We start from the raw sequence: 24,253 nt of genomic DNA on the forward strand, positions 1-24,253 counted from the left end.
CCGGTCGAACTGCTGCACTACTATTATTTTAACAATGTGAGTTGCTGTTTTAAATGTCTTTACCTATGCTGATGTACATTCACGAGCAAAGTGTCCATAGATCACTATTTAGCAAGTGTATTTGCGCCGTCTGGTGGTTGAAGGTGATGTCACACCCTGATGAGTCACAGTTACCTGAAGTTACATTACAGTAGTCTTCATTACATTAGTAATTTAGCAGACGCAAATCCAAAGTGACATACAGTAATTGCATTTAATGTAGGAAGTCAGTGTACTACTACTTGCCAGAACTCATAAGTGCATATCCTTTTTAAACTAGTGACTAAGAGCATAATCGGGTGCTGAATTAAAAGCACAATTATAGCTAAATATACAGTTGGGGCTTAAGAGGGAGGATACCTGTAGTACTTTTTGAAGAGGTGAGTTTTGCGCCAGTGGCTTTGCCCTGTGGGCGAGTACCAGAGTTTAAAACAGGAAGCTGCTACAGGGAGCCAGTGTAGTGAACGGAGGAGGGAGGTTGAGCCGCTACAGGGAGCCAGTGTAGCGAACGGAGGAGGGAGGTTGTGTGGGAGAACTTGGGGTGGTTGAACACCAGGCGAGCAGCAGCTTTCTGGACAAGTTCCAGGGGTTTAATGGCTGATGCCGGCGCCCCAGCGAGGAGGGAGTTGCAGTAGTCCAGGCGGGAGATGACCAGGGCCTGGATGAGCAGTTAACTTTTCATGTGTCAAGTCCCCCATACTGCTGTCAGCAACAAAAAAACAATGGTTACATGATAGAATAACAATAAACAGTGAAACCAGCGGCTCCCTAATCTTTGTGTTTTATTACAAATCATACAAGAGTCACAAGAGTCACAACATTCACAGACAATGGTGGTGGCCAGTCCCAAATACACGTCCAAATCTAACCCTCTATCTACCCCCTACCACAAAGGAGGGTCGGGGTATCAGGGAGTAGGGGGGCACTAGTAGCTCTTGGTGGTCTCATAGGGAGGTGTGGTCTGGGGATAGGGTGGTGGTTGGGTGATATTAGGAAATCTAGGGGTAGGGGTACCAGGTAGGGGGTAGGTAAGGGTTTGGGAGGAGGGCACATCAGTAGCTCTTGGTGGTTTCGTAGGCGTCGGGGAAGGGCAGGGAGACGTGGCCGGATCCGACCACCAGAGGCAGTATTCCAGCGTTGGGAACCACATTCCACGACAGAGTCAATGTGATGTTCTTATTGGCCCTGCAGAGAGGCCAAACAACCAATCAAAAATCAATCAATGGCTGATTCTGAGAGCTGCCATACCTGGCTGTTACCATGGAGATATGAGCGTACTTGAGGCTGTTACCATGGAGATATGAGCATACCTGAGACCGTTGCCGTCGTCGAAGAAGAAGTACTTGGACTTCATGTCTCTGAGGTTCAGCTTGGTGCTCTCTCCTCTCAGGACAATCTTATCCCACAACACCACCTGGTTCAGAGCCTGCAGGACACACACACACACACACACACACACACACACACACACACACACAGACACAGACACACACACAGACACACACACACACACACAGACACACACACACACACACACACACACACACAGACACACACAGACACACACACAGAGACACACACACACACACACACACACACAGACAGACACACACAGACACACACACACACACACACACACACGGGGGTTAAAGGTGTGAAAGAGCTGTGAGAGCGTATCAGTAAGGGCTAGGGTATGAGCATGTACAGTAAGCGAGCACCCTAAGGGGTCCGCTCCCCTGGGAAGACTTTTAAAATATCAGCTTTAAAATGTGGATTCACAGTGGATTTGAGCATGAGGATGTAGGGATGTGTCCCGGTCAGTGGGAAGCGCTGGATATATGGGACAACCAACGGAATGCATGGCCTGATGGTTGTGGATGACGAAACGGTGGCTTGGCTCCTGGAGTTGTGCCCAGATAGATGTGCATATAAAGCCCAGATAACCCCTCCCCCAGGCTCGGGGTGTTAGAGGATAGCCCTAGTGATGGCCAAACAAGGCTTTCTGAAACACCAAGCCTTTTAGGCACATTGCATCGCAAAAAGATTCATTACTCGAAGCCTCATGAAATGCTTTGTTCGCTACTGACACCTGCTGGCAAAGATCATTTATAGCAGCCAGTATCACTGCACACCTGCTGGAGCGCTGAAACATACTGATATAACTGATTTTGACTGACAACTTCATCTGATTGTTAGTTTAGCTACGCCTGCAGGTCTAGTGTAATTGGCGTGTGCTGCATATAAACCAAGGGAAGGTGAAAGTATATTTGTCTTGTTATTTATCTGGATCTGTCTGCAATAAAGTCAGCTAAATGTGCTTCTGTAACTGGGGACTGAGCTTCTGTAACTGGGAAGTGAATGTGCTTTAGTAGGCCTATGGGCAGTGAGACTGAGTCAACTGACCCCTCCAACAAACTCCTGCAAAACAATCCTGAACACTATAACTACACTTTCAACTCGATGCCAGTCAACCAACTACTACAACCTTCAAAATAAGGCGGGTTTCGCTTCCTTACTTCCTTATTCGAGTCCACCACTCGAATCCCAAACCCAACCGATCACGTGACCGAGGCCTCGTTTGTCATCGGTCACATGCTTTTTTTTTAAATGAAGCGAGTCTTGATTCCGGGCATCATCAGGACCTGCCCTACGCTCGACTAACGCCTCAGAACTTCGGTCTCTTATGTAACATCACTAGATAGCCCCTCGGCCCCGAGACTGGGGGGGAGAGGACACAACACCTAACCAGCACGACAAAGAAGAAGTTAAAGTGTAGTGTATTATTGAAGTGTTTCTCTAGAATGTCCTAACTCACACACCTGGGAGAGCAGGCTGTGCTTTCCCATCTCACACAGAGCAGCAGGGTTAGGGTTAGGGTTATTAACCTGTTATTAGGTTCTCCTGGAGGACGGGGGCACTCTGCTATGAAACGGTGTGTGCGTGCAGGAGCTCAGCGTTAACTGACATTCTGATATCAGGCTAGCGAGCTAGCTGGCTAGCGTCATTACGGACTAGGCCATTTGGTAGAAACAGCCAAAAACGTTTTTTTAAGCCATTTTGAGTTTTTGATTGATTTTGGTTTAGTTTATCGTGGTACAAAATAGATGGACATAGAGCACCTATTTGAAAGAGAAACTATTTGAAAGAGAAAGTATGTTTGCATTGCGTTGTTACAGCCCCATATAAACGGCATACACACTAAACTGCACTAGACTACCTTATCAAACCCCTCTGCTGTCTTTTTACCATCTAGTTACGTTACCCATGTCTCGCTAAACATTTTCAGCACATTTTACAATTATGCGATAATACTGATAATTGTGATATGAAATTTTCACACCGTTATATGTGAGAGTGAGGAGTGACAGTGAGGAGAGAGTGTTAGTGACAGAGGTGAGGAGAGAGTGTTAGTGACAGAGGTGAGGAGAGTGTGTTAGTGACAGAGGTGAGGAGAGAGTGTTAGTGACAGTGAGGAGAGAGTGTTAGTGACAGTGAGGAGAGAGTGTTAGTGACAGAGGTGAGGAGAGAGTGTTAGTGACAGAGGTGAGGAGAGAGTGTTAGTGACAGAGGTGAGGAGAGAGTGTTAGTGAGTGAGGTGAGGAGAGAGTGTTAGTGAGTGAGGTGAGGAGAGAGTGTTAGTGACAGAGGTGAGGAGAGAGTGTTAGTGAGTGAGGTGATGAGAGAGTGTTAGTGACAGAGGTGAGGAGAGAGTGTTAGTGACAGAGGTGAGGAGAGAGTGTTAGTGACAGAGGTGAGGAGAGAGTGTTAGTGAAAGAGGTGAGGAGAGAGTGTTAGTGACAGAGGTGAGGAGAGAGTGTTAGTGAAAGAGGTGAGGAGAGAGTGTTAGTGAGTGAGGTCAGGAGAGAGAGTGTTAGTGACAGAGGTGAGGAGAGAGTGTTAGTGACAGAGGTGAGGAGAGAGTGTTAGTGACAGAGGTGAGGAGAGAGTGTTAGTGACAGAGGTGAGGAGAGAGTGTTAGTGAGTGAGGTCAGGAGAGAGTGTTAGTGACAGAGGTGAGGAGAGCGAGTGTTGAGTGACACCGTGACCCCTGCTGCTACACATGCTTACATTACTCCTGGTAGCGTACTCAGCGGAGAGGTAGAGGAACAGCTGCTTCACGTTCCAGTCAAATATGGGCTTCAGATGTACACAGGGTTAAGGTACACAGCACTGCTAAAGCGAGCGAGCGCGCGCACACGCATACACGCGTGTACACACACACGCACACACACACACGCACGCACGCACGCACACACGCACACACCCACACACACACACAGCTACATGCTAACTCTAAATCAGTATAATAGTGTCAGGATATCAGCTGAGAGGTCAAAGGTGATGAAGCCCAGGTCACTCCTCTCCCTGGGGCCTGTAAAGTCATCAACACTCTTGCTGGAGAGGGGGAGAGAGAGTAATGGGGAGAAAGACGTGTTGAAAATCTGCATCAAAATGGCTGACAGAACTGTTATCAAACTACTGTGGACAGCTGAACAAATCAGAGATTATATGACTGGTATATAGACATCATACACTAATATGACTAGTAGTTGTTATTAGATACTATACTCTAATGTGAGTATAGACACAGACACTAGACTATAATATGACTAGTATATAGATACTATACTAATGTGACTAAAGATATTCTACTCTTATATGACAGGTATATAGACAGCATACCCTAATATACCTACTATATAGACACGATACTCGAATGTGACTAAAAGCCTATGGATGCTGTACTCTGATATGACTCGTATCATAATACACGCTCTGTTGCAGCTCTATAGATGCTGTACTCTGATATGACTCGTATCATAATAAGCTCTATAGATGCTGTACTCTGATATGACTCGTATCATAATAAGCTCTATAGATGCTGTACTCTGATATGACTCGTATCATAATAAGCTCTATACTATGCTATACTATATAAACGCTCTGTTGCAGCTCTATAGATGACGTGCTGCTCAGCCATTGGTCAATACCGTCCAGAGTGAAACACAGCATCCTGCATGCTAACCTAGCTAGCAAGCTAACGGTAGTAGTCAGCTGCATCTTCTGAGTCTAATTATCAAGTTGTATTGTATTCATTAAAAATGTATCTTACATATGCGTGTATTGACTCCAGCATTTAGACTGTTAATGCGCACGATGAGCTATTAGCATAGCAACACGTTACCGTTAGCCTAGTTAGCCTGGTTAGCCTAGTTAGCCTAGTTAGCCTGGTTAGCCTAGTTAGCCTAGTTAGCCTGGTTAGCCTAGTTAGCCTAGCTAGCGGCTGCAGCTTCCGCGTTAATGCAAACTAGCTCGTCACTTGAAATTCTTTAGAAACTCTTTGTCACAAAGGGACGACCTGTGAGCCGAGTAAACATCTGGTCCTGAGTACCGAGCCTGACTCACAGCATGACCCTGGAGACGCGGAGGTTAGGGTTAGGAGGGTTAGTAGGGTTAGTAGGGTTAGGGTTAGGGTTAGTAGGGTTAGTAGGGTTAGTAGGGTTAGGGTTAGGAGGGTTAGGGTTAGGAGGGTTAGGGTTAGGAGGGTTAGGAGGGTTAGGGTTAGGAGGGTTAGGGTTAGGAGGGTTAGGGTTAGGAGGGTTAGGAGGGTTAGGGTTAGGAGGGTTAGGGTTAGGAGGGTTAGTAGGGTTAGGGTTAGTAGGGTTAGTAGGGTTAGTAGGGTTAGGGTTAGGAGGGTTAGGGTTAGGAGGGTTAGGAGGGTTAGGGTTAGTAGGGTTAGGGTTAGGAGGGTTAGGGTTAGGAGGGTTAGTGTTAGTAGGGTTAGGGTTAGGAGGGTTAGGGTTAGGAGGGTTAGGGTTAGGAGGGTTAGGGTTAGGAGGGTTAGGGTTAGGAGGGTTAGGGTTAGTAGGGTTAGGGTTAGGAGGGTTAGGGTTAGGAGCCTGACTCACAGCATGACCCTGGAGACGCGGAGGTCCACCGGGACGCTAGGGTTAGGAGGGTTAGGGTTAGGAGGGTTAGGGTTAGGAGGGTTAGGATTAGGGGGGTTAGGAGGGTTAGGAGGGTTAGGAGGGTTAGGGGTAGTAGGGTTAGGGTTAGGAGGGTTAGGAGGGTTAGGGTTAGTAGGGTTAGGGTTAGGAGGGTTAGGGTTAGTAGGGTTAGGGTTAGTAGGGTTAGGGTTAGTAGGGTTAGGGTTAGGAGGGTTAGGAGGGTTAGGAGGGTTAGGGTTAGGAGGGTTAGGGTTAGGAGGGTTAGGGTTAGGAGGGTTAGGGTTATAGGAGCCTGACTCACAGCATGACCCTGGAGACGCGGAGGTCCACCGGGACGCTGCGGTCCTTGAACGCCGTGGTGATGAAGCAGCCGAAGGTGAGCGCCGCCATCACGCTGAGAGAGAAGGCGAAGAGCGAGTTCGCCCTGGACAACACGGTGTTCATCCTGACCAGACTAGTGTTCAGGTTCTGGGGATGTAAACTCAGCAGCAGCAGCTCTCTGGACCAGAGCAGGAAGTGTTCACACGAGGAAGTCGATGATGTCCTTCTTCCTCGCTGGTAAAGAGCTCGCCAGCGCCCCGTGTGGATCAACCTGGTCATGAACAAGTCCTCCTGTAGGCTAGGTTACATTACTTTATTAATTTATTACTTAATTACATTTATCCCACATATTGAACTAGAACTAAGTGTAATGAACTAATGGAAACGCCTCTGGTTCAGGGAGTTTCTCTCATTATGGGAATCTCGCTTCAGATATGATCATTTCTCACAGAAAGACATGAAAGACTCTAGCCTATAACAGTACCTGAGCGTTCCCGAGGGTTATGGAGGTGCATGCGTATGTATGTATGTATGTATGTATGTATGTATGTATGTATGTATGTATGTATGTATGTATGTATGTATGTATGTATGTTTGTATGTATGTATGTATGTATGCATGTATGTATGTATGTATGTATGTATGTATGTATGTATGTAGGCCTATATAAATATATATACTTGGAGGGGCGTGATTGGGAGGCATGGACACCACGATCTGAACCCGAGTGGTGTTTTGTTGCTGGACTTCTGTGCTAGTCACGGTTTGTCCATAACAAACACCATGTTCGAACACAAGGATGCCCACAAGTACACCTGGCATCAGAACACCTTAGGCCGAAGGTCGATGATGGATTTCGTTATCGTATCATCTGATCTGAGGCCATGTGTTTTGGACACTCGGGTAAAGAGAGGGGCAGAGCTGTCCACTGATGGCCAATTTGAGTTTGAGACCCCTGCTGTAATGTTAGCAATTTTGCTGCAATTGGTTCAACTTCTGTTTCTGGACAAAGGTAAGGGATAAACCCAGATAACACAAGGCTAGCGGACCTACAGCGGGTCCCTGATGGATGCTCCACCACCATTCCACCGGTAGTTTACTGTCCATATCACCCATTGGCCATGGGGTCCGTGGCATGTTGGCGAGACTCCACCCCCTCACGTCATAGTGGGTCAGGGGCAGTGGAGCCCTCTCCGGGCTACCCACCACCAGGTAGCCTACTTGTGGAGAGCCTGCGGTCAAAGACAGCGACTCTGCTGTCCTGACGTCAGTGGGCAGTTCATTCCCCCACTGCGGCGCCTGGACAGAGAAGAGCCCTGACCAGGACAGAGAAGAGCCGTGGCCGTGTCGATCTACCGCAGGGGCCTCGGAGTGACAGGGCACCACGCCTGTTTCTAACTCTATTCAGACAAATTGAAAATGCTTGTAGCCTACTCTAGACATGACTGTACGTGGTCCAGTATTGCGAATTCGCTCTTTTTGTTAACAAATCAACGCAGGCGTACTCTTTTTTTTCTTTGGAATAGTTTCTGTTATAGGCAAATATGTATCTTGTTTTTCATAGAAGGCTCCTCAACACAGGAGGGTCTGTCTGCACAGTTGTGTTTTAGCCCAGACCTAACCGTGCAGCTCACTGGAGGGCTAACATGAGAACATTAGACGGCGGTGACTCTACTACCGTGACCAGGAATACAGACTCGTGCTGGGCTACGCTACGGCCCGTTTTATCCCGGGATATAAATAACCCGGTGCTATTTTACCCGCGCGCGCTCCTAATATAGGCTACGTCGGCTCGCGGCCCAGTTCCGGTCTCTCCGGTGCGCTCGTGACGCCGGTGCCCGCGCACGTGATCTAGTAGAACAACAACAAACCGGCGGCCAATCAGAGAGCAGGAACTCCCTGGCCCGTGCTGCCCACCGAAGGAACGGATAAAGGATATAAACACAAACACAAACACAAACACAAACACAAACATGCCCGAAGTTCCAGCCGCAGAGAGCGAGCGCTCCGACAAGGACCCGAGGAAACGTGCGCTCGAGATCACCGACGAGTTCCCCGTTAGGAAGAAGAAGTCCCGCTGGGGCATCCTGACCAGCCAAGGTCAGTACGGGTCTGGGGCATCCTGACCAGCCAAGGTCAGTACGGGTCTGCTGGGGCATCCTGACCAGCCAAGGTCAGTACGGGTCTGGGGCATCCTGACCAGCCAAGGTCAGTACGGGTCTGCTGGGGCATCCTGACCAGCCAAGGTCAGTACGGGTCTGCTGGGGCATCCTGACCAGTCAAGGTCAGTACGGGTCTGCAGTGTGCAGCTGCTCGTTCACTCAGGAGGGACCGGGCTGGGAGACACGGTTAACAGCAGATTCGCTGTGTGAATTCATGACATGAATGTTAACATAAAGTTGTTATAAAACAGACTACATCAGACAGAGTGTTCTATAGAGGCTGAACCCAGCGCTGCCCACAGGCTGTCCTCAGTCACATGGTTACATAATACCAACATGATTGATATTATGCCCAATCTCTCACGGATATAATGCCCTTCCAAAGATGGCTGTGGCACTGATGCTCAGGTGACAGAGGCCTTTCTGCTACAGCAGGCTAGAGGAGATGTCTTATACCTACCAATGGCTAGATGTCCCCTGGGGAGATGGAGACATGGGTATGTACATACACACACACACACACACACACACACACGTGCACACAAACACACGCACATGCACACAAACACACACACATGTACACATGTACACACACACACCTACAAATGTATGATGGCTGCTGTGTGTGTGTGTGTTTGTGTGTGTGTGTGTGTGTGTGTGTGTGTGTGTGTGTGTGTGTGTGTGTGCGTGTGTGTGTGTGTGTGGTGTGTGTGTGTGTGTGTGTGTGTGTGTGCGTGTGTGGTGCTCTGCAGTGTGTAGTACTGGGAGCTGTGCAACCTAGCCTGGCCAGATGGCAGCTCTGGTAGAGCTGAAAATAGACCAGTCATTTACTGAGGGGCTGAACTCTGCTCTGCTCCAGCTGAACTAGTATATAGATCTCTACAGACCACCCTGCGGTTTCTGTTATAGACCTCTATAGACCATGATAGTCTCTGTTATAGACCTCTATAGACCATGATAGTCTCTGTTATAGACCTCTATAGACCATGATAGTCTCTGTTATAGACCTCTATAGACCATGATAGTCTCTGTTATAGACCTCTATAGACCATGATAGTCTCTGTTATAGACCTCTATAGACCATGATAGTCTCTGTTATAGACCTCTATAGACCATGATAGTCTCTGTTATAGAGCTCTATAGACCATGATACAGTCTCTGTTATAGACCTCTATAGACCATGATACAGTCTCTGTTATAGACCTCTATAGACCATGATGCAGTCTCTGTTATAGACCTCACCAGGATAAGTCTCTGTTATCGACCTACTATTATACAATCTCTCTGCGCTGATACAAATATGATACAAGCACTGATACAATCTCTGTAATAGACTATTCTGAAGTCTGTTATCTATAGACCTCTAGATCACGACACAATCTGTCATACCTCTGTCATACCGACTAGATTTGGGAAGGCTAGCTGAAAAAAATATATACTTGGCCGGTAGATTTTTTCATCTACAGTCCCCTTGGCAGGTGACTCACCGTGAGCCCCCTGTACCTATGAACCATGCTGCAGTCTCTGTTAACGACCACTCAGCAGCTCCCTGCTGACCCATTCAGAGTCTCCATCCCGCCTGCCTGTGGTCTGCTGAGAGACCTGACATCATTACAGTCACATGCAGGCGGTTCTGTTCAACATCATGGTTCTGTTCTGTTTAATCATGGTTCTCTTCTGTATAACATGGTTCTCTTCTGTATAACATGTTTCTGTTATTTATAACACTGAGGTTCTGTTGTGTATAACATCTCCATGGTTCTGTTGTGTATAACATCTGCATGGTTCTGTTGTGTATAACATCTCCATGGTTCTGTTGTGTATAACATCTGCATGGTTCTGTTGTGTATAACATCTCCATGGTTCTGTTGTGTATAACATCTCCATGGTTCTGTTGTGTATAACACAGTGTTTCTGTTCTGTATAATATCTCCATGGTTGTGTTGTGTATAACCCTGTGGTTCTATTGTGTATAGGGTTAGGGTTAGGCTGTGTTTCTATTGTGGTTGTGTGTGTATAACCCTGTGGTTGTGTTATAACCCTGTGGTTGTGTGTTATAACCCTGTGGTTGTGTGTGTATAACCCTGTGGTTGTGTTATAACCCTGTGGTTGTGTGTGTATAACCCTGTGGTTGTGTTATAACCCTGTGGTTGTGTTATAACCCTGTGGTTGTGGTGTGTTATAACCCTGTGGTTGTGGTGTGTTATAACCCTGTGGTTGTGTTATAACCCTGTGGTTGTGTTATAACCCTGTGGTTGTGTTATAACCCTGTGGTTGTGGTGTGTTATAACCATGTGGTTGTGTTATAACCCTGTGGTTGTGTTATAATCCTGTGGTTGTGGTTGTGTTATAACCCTGTGGTTGTGGTTGTGTTATAATCCTGTGGTTGTGTTATAACCCTGTGGTTGTGTTATAACCCTGTGGTTGTGTTATAACCCTGTGGTTGTGTTATAACCCTGTGGTTGTGTTATAATCCTGTGGTTGTGTTATAACCCTGTGGTTGTGTTATAACCCTGTGGTTGTGTTATAACCCTGTGATTGTGTTATAACCCTGTAGTTGTGTTATAACCCTGTGGTTGTGGTTGTGTTATAACCCTGTGGTTGTGTTATAACCCTGTGATTGTGTTATAACCCTGTGGTTGTGTTATAACCCTGTGGTTGTGTTATAACCCTGTGGTTGTGTTATAACCCTGTGATTGTGTTATAACCCTGTGGTTGTGTTATAACCCTGTGGTTGTGTTATAACCCTGTGATTGTGTTATAACCCTGTGGTTGTGTTATAACCCTGTGATTGTGTTATAACCCTGTGGTTGTGTTATAACCCTGTGGTTGTGTTATAACCCTGTGATTGTGTTATAACCCTGTGGTTGTGTCCAGGGTCCTGGGCGGACCGCTCCCCCCTCCACGAGGCTGCCTGTCAGGGACGGCTTCTGGCTCTGAGGACCCTGCTGTCACAGGTACCGCTAAGCATGCTGGTCAGCATAGGTCTCTATGGACCCTTCCCGCTAAGCATGCTGGTCAGCATAGGTCTCTATGGACCCTTCCCGCTAAGCATGCTGGTCATAGGTCTCTATGGACCCTTCCCGCTAAGCATGCTGGTCATAGGTCTCTATGGACCCTTCCCGCTAAGCATGCTGGTCAGCATAGGTCTCTATGGACCCTTCCCGCTAAGCATGCTGGTCAGCATAGGTCTCTATGGACCCTTCCCGCTAAGCATGCTGGTCATAGGTCTCTATGGACCCTTCCCGCTAAGCATGCTGGTCATAGGTCTCTATGGACCCTTCCCGCTAAGCATGCTGGTCATAGGTCTCTATGGACCCTTCCCGCTAAGCATGCTGGTCAGCATAGGTCTCTATGGACCCTTCCCGCTAAGCATGCTGGTCAGCATAGGTCTCTATGGACCCTTCCCGCTAAGCATGCTGGTCATAGGTCTCTATGGACCCTTCCCGCTAAGCATGCTGGTTTTCTTCTGTTATAGAACACTGTGATGTTGAGAATAATACTGTGTTTTCCCGTGGTAGGGTTACCATGCCAACATCATCACCATAGACCATGTGACTCCTCTGCATGAGGCCTGCCTGTCAGACCGGGTAGCCTGCACCAGAGCGCTCATTCAGGCTGGGGCCAACGTGAGACACACACACGCACGCACACACACACACACACACACACACACACACACACACACACACACACACACACGCACAGGTAGCTAATATTGTGTGTGTGTGTCCAGGTGAACGCCACCACCATAGACGGCGTGACCCCTCTGTTCAACGCGTGCTCGGTGGGCAGCGCCGGCTGTACCCAGGTCCTCCTGGAGAACGGAGCCAGACCCCGCCCCCTGGCCGGACAGCCCTCCGCCATGCACCAGGCCTGCAGCAAGGGTACACACACACATACATACCACACACACACCCACCCACCCACCCACACACCACACACACCCACACACCCACCCACACACCACACACACCCACACACCACACACCACACACACACCCACCCACCCACCCACACACACACCCACCCACCCACCCACACACCACACACACACCCACCCACCCACCCACACACCACACACACCCACACACCACACACCACACACACACCCACCCACCCACCCACACACCACACCCACCCACCCACCCACACACCACACACACACCCACCCACCCACCCACACACCACACCCACCCACCCACCCACACACCACACACACACCCACCCACCCACCCACACACCACACACACCCACACACCACACACACCCCCACACACACACACACACACACACATGCTCACACACACATTCACACAAACACTCGCTCACACACAAGCTCACGCACACATTCACACACACACGCTCGCACACGCACTCATATGTACGGTGGCAAGCACACGCGTCACGTGCACACTTGACGTGTGCCCCTGTGTTGTGTGTGTTGTGTGTCCCCCTGTGTTGTGTGTGTTGTGTGTCCCCCTGTGTTGTGTGTGTTGTGTGTCCCCCTGTGTTGTGTGTTCAGGGCGCGAGGCGTGTGTGGAGGCCCTGCTGCTCTGGGGGGCCGACGTGGACGAGGTCGTTCCTCACCTGGGCTCCCCTCTCTACCTGGCCTGCCTGGCCCAGCACCTGCCCTGCTCCATGATCCTACTGCACCGAGGTAACACCCCTAACCCCTAACCCCTCACCCTAACCCCTCACCCCTAACCCCTCACCCCTCACCCCTCACCCCTAACCCTAACCCCTAACCCCTAACCCCTCACCCTCACCTGGGCTCCCCTCTCTACCTGGCCTGCCTGGCCCAGCACCTGCCCTGCTCCATGATCCTACTGCACCGAGGTAACAACCCTAACCCCTCACCCCTCACCCTAACCCCTAACCCCTCACCCCTAACCCCTAACCCTAACCCCTCACCTGGGCTCCCCTCTCTACCTGGCCTGCCTGGCCCAGCACCTGCCCTGCTCCATGATCCTACTGCACCGAGGTAACATTGTTATATGTATGTTGTTGATTTTTACTAACCTGTTATTTACTAACCTGTTTTTTCTATTGATGTTATTTACTAACCTGTTGTTGTTATTTACTAGCCTATTGCTCTTTACTAACCTGTTGTTGTTATGTAATAGCCTGTAGTACTTTACTAGCCTGTTGTCATTGTTATTTACTAACCTGTTGTGGTTTGCTGTGCAGGGGCAGATGTCCAGAGAGGTCGTTACGAGGACACGCCGCTCCATGCAGCGGCACAGGGGGACAGTGAGGACATTGTCTCTGTGCTGCTGGAGTTTGGAGCCAATGTCAACGCCAGGAATACCGAGCTCAAACGACCGGTGGAAACAGCGCCCCCTGGCAGCCTGGCAGAGAAAACGCTACTGCAGTATGAAGGTAATCAGCATAGCCAACACTATGGCAGTATGTAGTTAGCTTAGCATAACACTATGGCAGTATGTAGTTAGCTTAGCATAACACTATGGCAGTATGTAGTTAGCTTAGCATAACACTATGGCAGTATGTAGTTAGCTTAGCATAACACTATGGCAGTATGTAGTTAGCTTAGCATAACACTATGGCAGTATGTAGTTAGCTTAGCATAACACTATGGCAGTATGTAGTTAGCTTAGCATAACACTATGGCAGTATGTAGTTAGCTTAGCATAACACTATGGCAGTATGTAGTTAGCTTAGCATAACACTATGGCAGTATGTAGTTAGCTTAGCATAACACTATGGCAGTATGTAGTTAGCTTAGCATAACACTATGGCAGTATGTAGCGTTATCAGATTCTGATAACGTTACTTACGCCAAGGTAGTTAGCATCAGTTGGAATAACTTCCATATTGTCTATGTTGAAACTGTTCCCCCCAGCTGCCCCCAGGTCCCTGAGGCAGCTGTGTCGCCTTCGCATCAGAGCCCAGCTGGGACGCTCCAGACTCCACCTCCTCGCCCTGCTGCCCCTCCCCTCCCTGCTGCACCACTATCTACAGCACAGATAGCCTCTCCCTCGCACACAGACGCACGCACATGCACGCACGCACATGCACGCACGCATACCCACACACACGCACACGCACACACACACACACACACACACACACACACACACACACACACAGACACTGGAACATCAGATCTGTCTCGCACACTCCCTTTGACTGGAACAGGTAAAACACACACACACACATTCAGCCCCCCCCCCTCCACACACACACACACACTCTGGCTTGCTGACAGCCAGAACCAGAGAGGTGCATGTTCATGTGCCCCCCTGTCTGTGTTGACTCTGTTAATTATTCTAGATATTCAAGGATCAAAGGATTTATGTCCCAGAAGGATTTGGAAAAACTTGTCCATGCATTTATCTTCAGTAGACTTGACTACTATAACAGCGTGTTTACAGGTCTCTCTAAAAAATCGATCAGACAGCTGCAGCTGATTCAGAACGCTGCTGCTCGAGTCCTCACTAAGACTAAGAAAGTGGATCACATCACTCCAGTTCTGAGGTCTTTAAACTAGCTTCCTGTCTGTCAAAGAATTGACTTTAAAATACTGCTGTTGGTTTATAAAGAACTGAATGGTTTAGGGCCAAAATATATTTCTGATCTGCTGCTACGTTATGAACCCTCCAGACCTCTCAGGTCGTCTGGCACAGGCCTGCTTTCTGTCCCCAGAGTTAAAACAAAACATGGAGAAGCAGCGTTCAGTTTTTATGCGCCACATATCTGGAACAAACTTCCAGAAAACTGCAGGTCTGCTGCAACTCTCAGTTCTTTTAAATCAAGACTGAAGACTTTTCTTTTTGCCACTGCTTTCTAAGAGGAGTTATGTTTATCTGTATACTGCACTGTAACTTTTATTCCTGTATTCTATTTGTCCTGCTTTTTGTTTTAAATGTCTATAAAGTCTTGCATTTTGTTTTAATGCTTTTAATGTCTCCTGTAAAGCACATTGAATTGCCCTGTGGCTGAAATGTGCTCTACAAATAAACCTGCCTTGCCTTGCCTTGCCTATGGTGTTATGGTTCCTCTGTTAGGGGTCTAGATTCATACGTCTGCACACAAGACACACTCACCTGACACGGGATTCATTAACCCTTTACATTCACATGAAGAGGATTTATTAACCCTTTACATTCACATGAAGAGGATTTATTCTGGTCAATCTGGATGGTTTAGCATGCTTCTCATCCTCCAGCAGTAAGGACCTGGTGTTGGGTTAGGGTTAGCCCTGGTTAACCCTGGCCTGGTGTTGGGTTAGCCCTGGCCTGGTGTTAGGGTTGGGTTTAGCCCTGGTTAACCCTGGCCTGGTGTTGGGTTTAGCCCTGGTTAACCCTGGCCTGGTGTTAGGGTTAGGGTTAGCCCTGGTTAACCCTGGCCTGGTGTTGGGGTTGGGTTTAGCCCTGGTTAACCCTGGCCTGGTGTTAGGGTTGGGTTTAGCCCTGGTTAACCCTGGCCTGGTGTTGGGTTTAGCCCTGGTTAACCCTGGCCTGGTGTTAGGGTTGGGTTTAGCCCTGGTTAACCCTGGCCTGGTGTTAGGGTTTGGTTTAGCCCTCGTTATCCCTGGCCTGGTGTTAGGGTTGGGTTTAGCCCTGGTTAACCCTGGCCTGGTGTTGGGTTGCGTTTAGCCCTGGTTAACCCTGGCCTGGTGTTGGGTTGGGTTTAGCCCTGGTTAACCCTGGCCTGGTGTTGGGTTAGCCCTGGTTAGCCCTGGCCTGGTGTTAGGGTTAGCCCTGGTTAACCCTGGCCTGGTGTTGGGTTGGGTTTAGCCCTGGTTAACCCTGGCCTGGTGTTAGGGTTGGGTTTAGCCCTGGTTAACCCTGGCCTGGTGTTAGGGTTGGGTTTAGCCCTGGTTAACCCTGGCCTGGTGTTGGGTTTAGCCCTGGTTAACCCTGGCCTGGTGTTGGGTTGGGTTTAGCCCTGGTTAGCCCTGGCCTGGTGTTAGGGTTGGGGTTAGCCCTGGTTAACCCTGGCCTGGTGTTGGGTTAGGTTTAGCCCTGGTTAGCCCTGGCCTGGTGTTGGGTTAGGGTTAGCCCTGGTTAACCCTGGCCTGGTGTTGGGTTAGGGTTAGCCCTGGTTAACCCTGGCCTGGTGTTGGGTTGGGTTTAGCCCTGGTTAACCCTGGCCTGGTGTTGGGTTAGGGTTAGCCCTGGTTAACCCTGGCCTGGTGTTGGGTTGGGTTTAGCCCTGGTTAACCCTGGCCTGGTGTTGGGTTGGGTTTAGCCCTGGTTAACCCTGGCCTGGTGTTAGGGTTAGCCCTGGTTAACCCTGGCCTGGTGTTAGGGTTGGGTTTAGCCCTGGTTAACCCTGGCCTGGTGTTGGGTTAGGGTTAGCCCTGGTTAACCCTGGCCTGGTGTTAGGTTTAGCCCTGGTTAACCCTGGCCTGGTGTTAGGGTTAGCCCTGGTTAACCCTGGCCTGGTGTTGGGTTGGGTTTAGCCCTGGTTAGCCCTGGCCTGGTGTTAGGGTTAGCCCTGGTTAACCCTGGCCTGGTGTTAGGGTTGGGTTTAGCCCTGGTTAACCCTGGCCTGGTGTTGGGTTGGGTTTAGCCCTGGTTAACCCTGGCCTGGTGTTAGGGTTGGGTTTAGCCCTGGTTAACCCTGGCCTGGTGTTAGGGTTGGGTTTAGCCCTGGTTAACCCTGGCCTGGTGTTAGGGTTGGGTTTAGCCCTGGTTAACCCTGGCCTGGTGTTGGGTTTAGCCCTGGTTAACCCTGGCCTGGTGTTAGGGTTGGGTTTAGCCCTGGTTAACCCTGGCCTGGTGTTAGGGTTGGGTTTAGCCCTGGTTAACCCTGGCCTGGTGTTAGGGTTGGGTTTAGCCCTGGTTAACCCTGGCCTGGTGTTAGGCCTACAGTACATCACTGTGACGAACACGTTAGAGAAGCCTGACTCTAGCTCTGGGTTAGGGTTAGGGTTAGGCCTGACTCTAGCTCTGGGTTAGGGTTAGGCCTGACTCTAGCTCTGGGTTAGGGTTAGGCCTGACTCTAGCTCTGGGTTAGGGTTAGGTCTGACTCTAGCTCTGGATTAGGGTTAGGGTTAGGGTTAGGCCTGACTCTAGCTCTGGGTTAGGGTTAGGGTTAGGGTTAGGCCTGACTCTAGCTCTGGGTTAGGGTTAGGCCTGACTCTAGCTCTGGGTTAGGGTTAGGGTTAGGCCTGACTCTAGCTCTGGGTTAGGGTTAGGCCTGACTCTAGCTCTGGGTTAGGGTTAGGGTTAGGGTTAGGCCTGACTCTAGCTCTGGGTTAGGGTTAGGGTTAGGCCTGACTCTAGCTCTGGGTTAGGGTTAGGCCTGACTCTAGCTCTGGGTTAGGGTTAGGGTTAGGCCTGACTCTAGCTCTGGGTTAGGGTTAGGGTTAGGCCTGACTCTAGCTCTGGGTTAGGGTTAGGGTTAGGGTTAGGGTTAGGCCTGACTCTAGCTCTCTCTGTTCAGATGTTATTACTGTGGAACGTGTATTGGTGACTCACAGATTTTACAGTATTTTTTTCTTTTACCAAACAAGTCTCGCTCTCACAGAATAAAGAGGAATATATTCCAGACGGGGGCGTCTCTGTGGGTCGTTCTGGGTGTTTTATGTGTGAAAAGACCAGACCTTCTCCTTCTCTCTCCTCTTCCCTTTAATCCATTCATAGTCTTAATATTACAGTCCACATTAGCTCTGCTCAAACTGGCATGATTATGATATCCAGATAACAGAACGATCTGGTGAACAGGTCAATGGTAGTAATGAAAACTGTACACATGTCGATATGCAGAGTAAAAATAAATAAATACCTTAATAAATAGATTGCCATTAAAGATTCTGATAATTGGAACATCCACACTGGTAGAAAACGACTATGAATAAATCAGCATGTTTACATTGACTATACATCTCTAGACCAACATGTTGACGTGTGGACGACCTCTTCAGAGAGAACTGGTACAGGGCCGCGTTTCCCAGAGCCATCGTAGCGCTACGTTCATCGTAAGATACGTCATAGACTCTCCCTCTAGATGGCACACTGTTTTGCAGAGGCTTCTCAGGCTAAGGTATACATCACATAAGGGATACTTTCTTAAGCGTGGTCTGAACCCATCGTAAGCTGTCCCTTAGCGATGCGCTCCGTTCATCCCCTTATAGTTTTAGCCTGATTAGAACAAAATTATACTTTTAAAAAAGAGAGTTGCAATATAGTCCACATCTATCTACCTTACCTGCGAAAATTACATCATTAGTGTAGGCCTACAATACATTTTATGAAAATAAATGATGCAAACAATGTTTTGGTAGCCTACATAACACATCACAGGAATGTTGTCTTTTAAAATGTTATTGCCAAATAAAATAAAGGGACTATACATAATACAAATCCAATCTGCGAACAACATTTTCTTATGTAAAGTGGCAATTTGATGACATGGCTTTTTTGGCTGTCTGTACCCCACCATTATAGCCTACACTGATACCGACAGATATCAGGCGAATTGATTAATCCAATGAGGCGTTCAAGACCCAGAGTAGAGTAAACACAGGTGTAAATGATTACATTAATTAAGGTCCCCTTCCATTTAATGTGTCACAGCATGCATACATCATGGCTGCATTACAAAGCATCCTTGTATTGAACCAAAGGAACCAACAACGACGCCGTCCGCGTAGCCATTTGGTTCATGTTAATCATTTAATCAGGACCCACTTCAGTCCTCTGGATGTCCTCTTGGAAGAGTGCCATCCTCTCCAAATACAGCGTTCTGAAAAGTTGGCCTCCTCAGGATGACCTGATAACCCTAACCCTAACCCTAACCCCTAACCCTAACCCTAACCCTAACCCTTACCCGTTATATTGAGCTTCATTCATAGATAGCGCATCCTTTCAGCTAGAAAATATCCATCAGAATGTCCTACGACCCATTTGATTGTGCTTAAACCATGGGTAGGGTTAGGGGTAGGGTTAGGGTTAGGGGTTAGGGGTAGGGGTAGGGTTAGGGTTAGGGTTAGGGTCGGAAATGTCAACATGTCAATCAACATTTCCTACCTGACAGGACGCGCTACCTATGAATTGAACACAACATAAAGGGTGGTAGGTCATCTGAGGGCCAACTTTTCAGAACACCGTCTGAGAACAAAATCAGTCACCCATTTAGCTATCATCATCATCATCATCATCATCATAAGCCATCATCATTATCAACATTTTTCCTGGCCTTAGAAGAAGTCCCAGACTAGGCTTATATGTCCCGATTAATGCTCTTTATTTTATATTTTGTAGGTTATAATGTATGACTTGGAACTATCACAAGGTCTCGCCTTGACTCTTAAATAGATTAGCAGATGAACTTTAGTAGGCAAACTTCCTTTTTGTTAATTTTAGACTGGGGTAAAATTATTATAACGCTTGTTATATTATAACGTCATTTATTTTACTTTACAAATGAGCAATTGATGCGCACATCATTTATTTATGATGTGTATCGATTAATTCATTTCCAGGGACAGCTCCACCTAACCATGTACCTTACGATGCATCTTAAGACGCCCACTAAGGGATAGGATAGTCTGCAAAACACTTGTAGGAAAAACAGCTCCTTCGCTAAGGTATACCTTAAGAGCCTTTGTACCTGTAGATCGCTAAGGTCCATCATACCTGGGAAACGCGGCCCAGGCTAATGAAGATGGAACTGTTCTTACTTTCTTAAGGCACAACACTCTTTAGATAGGAAAGGATTTGTCATCGTTTCACACTATGGTCTAAAACTGCACATTCTAGAATCTTGGTCTTCCACGGAGTAGCCTGAACATTCTAGAACCTTGGTGTTTATGAAGAATGTTCCACACAGATTTGCATTAAAACATGATTTTTATCTGTATGTACATCTACTTCCCTTTACCCCTCCTGTCCTCCTCCTTGTCTCTCCTCTCCCTTCTCTAACAGGTCTGCTGTCTGTCTGGGCGTTGAAGCAGGTTCTATGACACGGCTACAGCTGCTATATACATCACAACTACCTACAGTCAGCTTGGTTTGGTCCTGGTGTGTGTGTGTGTTTGTACAACAATGTCACAGTCAAATACATATCTGCTTGGCTTGCCTGGGTGTGAAGCTGTGCGGCAGCTAGCTGATTGGCTGAGGAGTCTGTCTACCTGCTCCTGCCTAAACCTTGGCTTGTTACTCTTTTGACACCCAGATGTAGGTATCCTGTTCTGGAACGATCTTAGCTGTAACATTACAGAAACTTTATTTTTTAGAAGCCTTATGTTCTAGAAGCTGTACGTTCTAGAAGCTATATGTTCTTGAAGCTGTCCTGTTCTTGGAACTGTCATGTTCTAGATTTAGTTATATGTTCTAGAAGCTGTGGTGTTTTAAAAGCTGTATGTTCTAGAAGCTGTGGTGTTTTAAAAGCTGTATGTTCTAGAAGCTGTGGTGTTTTAAAAGCTGTACAGTGTGTTCTAGAAGCTGTCGTGTTCTAGAAGCTGCAACTGCTGAGTGGGTGACTGGTGAGGAGAAACCACTCAGAAAATAAGATGCTGGAGAAAGCTTGGTTTAAACATGGCCTCCGCCTCTCTGCTCCCCTCCATCCATCCCTCCTCCCAGAGGAGGACAGGCAGGCTCAGACACCCGCTCTGTCATGTCACCTATGTCCCAGAAGCTGACCACTCAGATGCGCTGGTACAGGGTGGGTGTGGTCTAGAGGGTGGGTGTGGCCCTGGTAGAGGGTGGGCGTGGTCTAGAAGGGGTTGATGCGGACACCAGTGCCCAGAGGAGAGAAGGGGTTGACCTTGACCCACATCAGAGCATCGTTCAGAGAGATGGACGACTTCCCGTCCTCCAGGAAGAACACTGGACCCTGCAGACACACACAGATACACACACACACACACAGATACACACACACACACACACACACACAGATAAGCGGTAGACTGGCAGGCTGGCTAAGGCTGATGGCTGGCTGTGTGATTGACAGATGTACGGTACCTGTATCCTGTTTCCAGTGAAGCAGGAGACCTGGACGTCTGAGTGGCTGGGCAGGTTGGAGCCCGTCACGTAGTCCGGCCCCTCCAGCCAGCTAAGACCCTCCCCCTGGATACGGCTCTGCAGACGCATGAACTCTGACCTCTGGGCCTCCGAGGGCGGGGAGCAAGGAGCCTCGTCTGGGGCTCTGCAACACACACACACGCACACACACACACACACACACACACACACACACACACACACACACACACACACAGACCAACCTCTGCTGAATACCATCTCAGAGCTAGGGTACAGGTGCAGACTACTTGGGTTCATATTTGGCAGCCTAGGACAAACACACAGGCTGGTCGTAAGAGGGTTCCTACAACTGAGGAAGCCCCAGCAGAGGAACGACCCCCCGGCTGAGTCCTGCTCTGTCTCTGCTGTCACAGGCAGACCCATACATGGAGGAGACGCTGCTACTGGACTTGTCCCCTTGAAAGATGAGTGGAAAAGAAAGTTATGCTGCTGGTCTGTGACCTTGTGATTGTATCAGTATTTGTGTCCCTGTATGTTTCACTCTATGTGCTCATTAATAAATTGTAAAAATGTGTGTGTGTGTGTTATCCCTGTTGTGTGTGTGTATGTTTGTGGTATACCTGTTGAGGGTGTGGTATATCTGTTGAGGGTGTGTGTGTGTGTGTGTGTGTGGTATACCTGTTGAGGGTGTGTGTGTGGTATACCTGTTCAGGGTGTGTGTGTGTGTGTGGTATACCTGTTGAGAGTGTGTGTGTGTGTGTGTGTGTGTGTGGTATACCTGTTGAGTGTGTGTGTGCGTGTGGTATACCTGTTGAGGGTGTGTGTGTGTGTGTGTGTGTGTGTGGTATACCTTTTGAGGGTGTGTGTGTGGTATACCTGTTCAGGGTGTGTGTGTGTGGTATACCTGTTGAGAGTGTGTGTGGTATACCTGTTGAGTGTGTGTGTGCGTGTGGTATACCTGTTGAGTGTGTGTGTGTGTGTGTGTGGTATACCTGTTGAGGGTGTTTGTCTGTGTGTGTGTGTGTGTGAGTGTGTGTGTGTGTGTGTGTGTGTGTGTGTGTGTGTGGTATACCTGTTGAGGGTGTTTGTCTGTGTGTGTGTGTGTGCGTGTGTGTGTGTGTGTGGTATACCTGTTGAGGGTGTTTGTCTGTGTGTGTGTGTGTGTATGTGTGTGTGTGTGTGTGTGTGTGTGGTATACCTGTTGAGGGTGTTTGTCTGTGTGTGTGTGTGTGTGTGTGTGTGTATATGTGTGTGTATATGTGTGTGTGTGTGTTTGTCTGTGTGTGTGTGTGTGTGTGTCTGGTATACTTGTTGAGGGTGTTTGTCTGTGTGTGTGTGTGTGTGTGTGTGTGTGTGTGTGTGTGTCTGGTATACCTGTTGAGGGTGTTTGTCTGTGTGTGTGTGTGTGTGTGTGTGGGTGTGTGTGTGTGTGTGTGTGTGGTATACCTGTTGAGGGTATTTGTCTGTGTATGTGTGTGTGTGTGTGTGTGTGTGTGTGTGTGGTATACCTGTTGAGGGTGTGTGTGTGTGTGTGTGTGTGTGGTATACCTGTTGAGGGTGTGTGTGTGTGTGTGTGTGTGTGTGGTATACCTGTTGAGGGTGTGTGTGTGTGTGTGTGTGTGTGTGTGTGTGTGTGGTATACCTGTTGAGGGTGTGTGTGTGTGTGTGTGTGTGGTATACCTGTTGAGGGTGTGTGTGTGTGTGTGTGTGTGTGTGTGTGTGTGTGTGGTATACCTGTTGAGGGTGTGTGTGCAGACTCTCCAAGCCTCCAGCTCCACTGACAGCTGCTGGATCTGCAGAGGAACACACACCTCCCTCCTCTTCATCAGCTGGCTGGGGGGATCATAGTGTTAGTATTATTATAGTACTGGGGATCATAGTGTTAGTATTATTATAGTACTGGGGATCATAGTGTTAGTATTATTACAGTACTGGGGGGGTCAGGGGTAATGTTTGGGGTAGTGTTAAGGGTGGGATAGGGGTAGTGTTGCTGGTAGTGTTGGTGGTAGTGTTGGTGGTAGTGTTGGGGGTTGTGTTGGGGGCAGTGTTAAGGGTGGGATAGGGGTAGTGTTGGGGGTAGTGTTAGGGGTAGTGTTGGGGTAGTGTTGGGGGTAGGGTTGAGGGTAGTGTTGGGGGTAGTGTTGGGGGTAGTGTTGGGGTAGTGTTGGGGGTAGTGTTGGGGGTAGTGTTAGGGGTAGTGTTGGGGGTAGTGTTGGGGTAGTGTTGGGGTAGTGTTGGGGTAGTGTTGGGGGTAGTGTTGGGGGTAGTGTTGGGGGCAGTGTTGGGGGTAGGGTTGAGGGTAGTGTTGGGGGTAGTGTTGGGGGTAGTGTTGGGGGTAGGGTTGAGGCTAGTGTTGGGGGTAGTGTTGGGGGTAGTGTTGGGGTAGTGTTGGGGGTAGTGTTGGGGTAGTGTTGGGGGTAGTGTTGGGGGTAGTGTTGGGGGTAGTGTTGGGGTAGTGTTGGGGGTAGTGTTGGGGGTAGTGTTGGGGGTAGTGTTGGGGTAGTGTTGGGGGTAGTGTTGGGGGTAGTGTTGGGGTAGTGTTGGGGTAGTGTTGGGGGTAGTGTTGAGGTAGTGTTGGGGTAGTGTTGGGGGTAGGGTTAGGGGTAGTGTTGGGGGTAGGGTTAGGGGTAGTGTTGGGGGTAGTGTTGGGGTAGTGTTGGGGGTAGGGTTAGGGGTAGTGTTGGGGGTAGGGTTGGGGTAGTGTTGGGGTAGTGTTGGGGGTAGTGTTGAGGGTAGTGTTGGGGGTAGTGTTGGGGTAGTGTTGGGGTAGTGTTGGGGTAGTGTTGGGGGTAGGGTTGGGGGTAGTGTTGGGGTAGTGTTGGG

General features: G+C 48.7%; 3 protein-coding genes across 6 annotated transcripts in view; 1 reads left to right on the forward strand and 2 right to left on the reverse strand.

Moving 5' to 3' along the window:
* Positions 1-416: 416 nt before the first annotated feature.
* spcs3 (signal peptidase complex subunit 3) lies at positions 417-6,550 on the reverse strand. Its single transcript, XM_084454268.1, has 5 exons — positions 6,289-6,550; positions 4,359-4,434; positions 4,108-4,182; positions 1,350-1,465; positions 417-1,224 (listed from the first exon to the last, which is right to left on the reverse strand). Exons 1-5 carry the CDS (start codon positions 6,429-6,431, stop codon positions 1,092-1,094), a joined length of 543 nt encoding a protein of 180 aa, XP_084310394.1. The 5' UTR covers positions 6,432-6,550; the 3' UTR covers positions 417-1,091.
* Positions 6,551-7,629: 1,079 nt separating this feature from the next.
* asb5b (ankyrin repeat and SOCS box containing 5b) lies at positions 7,630-15,495 on the forward strand. Of its 3 annotated transcripts, XM_084454267.1 has the most exons (8): positions 8,313-8,409; positions 8,904-8,968; positions 11,349-11,428; positions 11,993-12,100; positions 12,208-12,358; positions 12,997-13,131; positions 13,662-13,853; positions 14,335-15,495. In XM_084454267.1, exons 2-8 carry the CDS (start codon positions 8,917-8,919, stop codon positions 14,460-14,462), a joined length of 846 nt encoding a protein of 281 aa, XP_084310393.1. In that variant the 5' UTR covers positions 8,313-8,409; positions 8,904-8,916; the 3' UTR covers positions 14,463-15,495. The 3 variants fall into 3 exon arrangements, with proteins under 3 accessions (XP_084310391.1, XP_084310393.1, XP_084310392.1); XM_084454265.1 differs by lacking the exon at positions 8,904-8,968 and having other exon boundaries at positions 7,630-8,409; XM_084454266.1 differs by having other exon boundaries at positions 8,322-8,968.
* Positions 15,496-21,158: 5,663 nt separating this feature from the next.
* Positions 21,159-24,253, reverse strand: part of wdr17 (WD repeat domain 17) — a gene marked incomplete at both ends in the record, with an annotated part of 34,465 nt that continues 31,370 nt past the window's right edge. For both annotated transcript variants that reach the window (XM_084454338.1, XM_084454337.1), the window contains 3 exons: positions 21,159-21,278; positions 21,410-21,593; positions 23,165-23,263. In XM_084454338.1, coding sequence (XP_084310464.1) covers positions 21,159-21,278; positions 21,410-21,593; positions 23,165-23,263 — 403 coding nt within the window. The remainder of the gene's footprint in view (positions 21,279-21,409; positions 21,594-23,164; positions 23,264-24,253) is intronic.

Source organism: Borostomias antarcticus (assembly GCF_949987555.1).
Source record: "Borostomias antarcticus genome assembly, chromosome: 20".
Lineage (NCBI taxonomy): Eukaryota > Metazoa > Chordata > Actinopteri > Stomiiformes > Stomiidae > Borostomias > Borostomias antarcticus.

Excerpts from the sequence above, each read along its gene's own strand:
- spcs3 (XM_084454268.1), bottom strand. The coding sequence starts at position 6,431 with ATGAACACCGTGTTGTCCAGGGCGAACTCGCTCTTCGCCTTCTCTCTC. Across the intron at positions 1,466-4,107 it reads AGTACGCTACCAGGAGTAAT|GCTCTGAACCAGGTGGTGTT; the intron begins GTAAGCATGTGT and ends TGTGTCCTGCAG. Across the intron at positions 1,225-1,349 it reads GACGACGGCAACGGTCTCAG|GGCCAATAAGAACATCACAT; the intron begins GTATGCTCATAT and ends GCCTCTCTGCAG.
- asb5b (XM_084454265.1), top strand. The coding sequence starts at position 8,283 with ATGCCCGAAGTTCCAGCCGCAGAGAGCGAGCGCTCCGACAAGGACCCG. Across the intron at positions 11,429-11,992 it reads TGAGGACCCTGCTGTCACAG|GGTTACCATGCCAACATCAT; the intron begins GTACCGCTAAGC and ends TTCCCGTGGTAG. Across the intron at positions 12,101-12,207 it reads TCATTCAGGCTGGGGCCAAC|GTGAACGCCACCACCATAGA; the intron begins GTGAGACACACA and ends GTGTGTGTCCAG.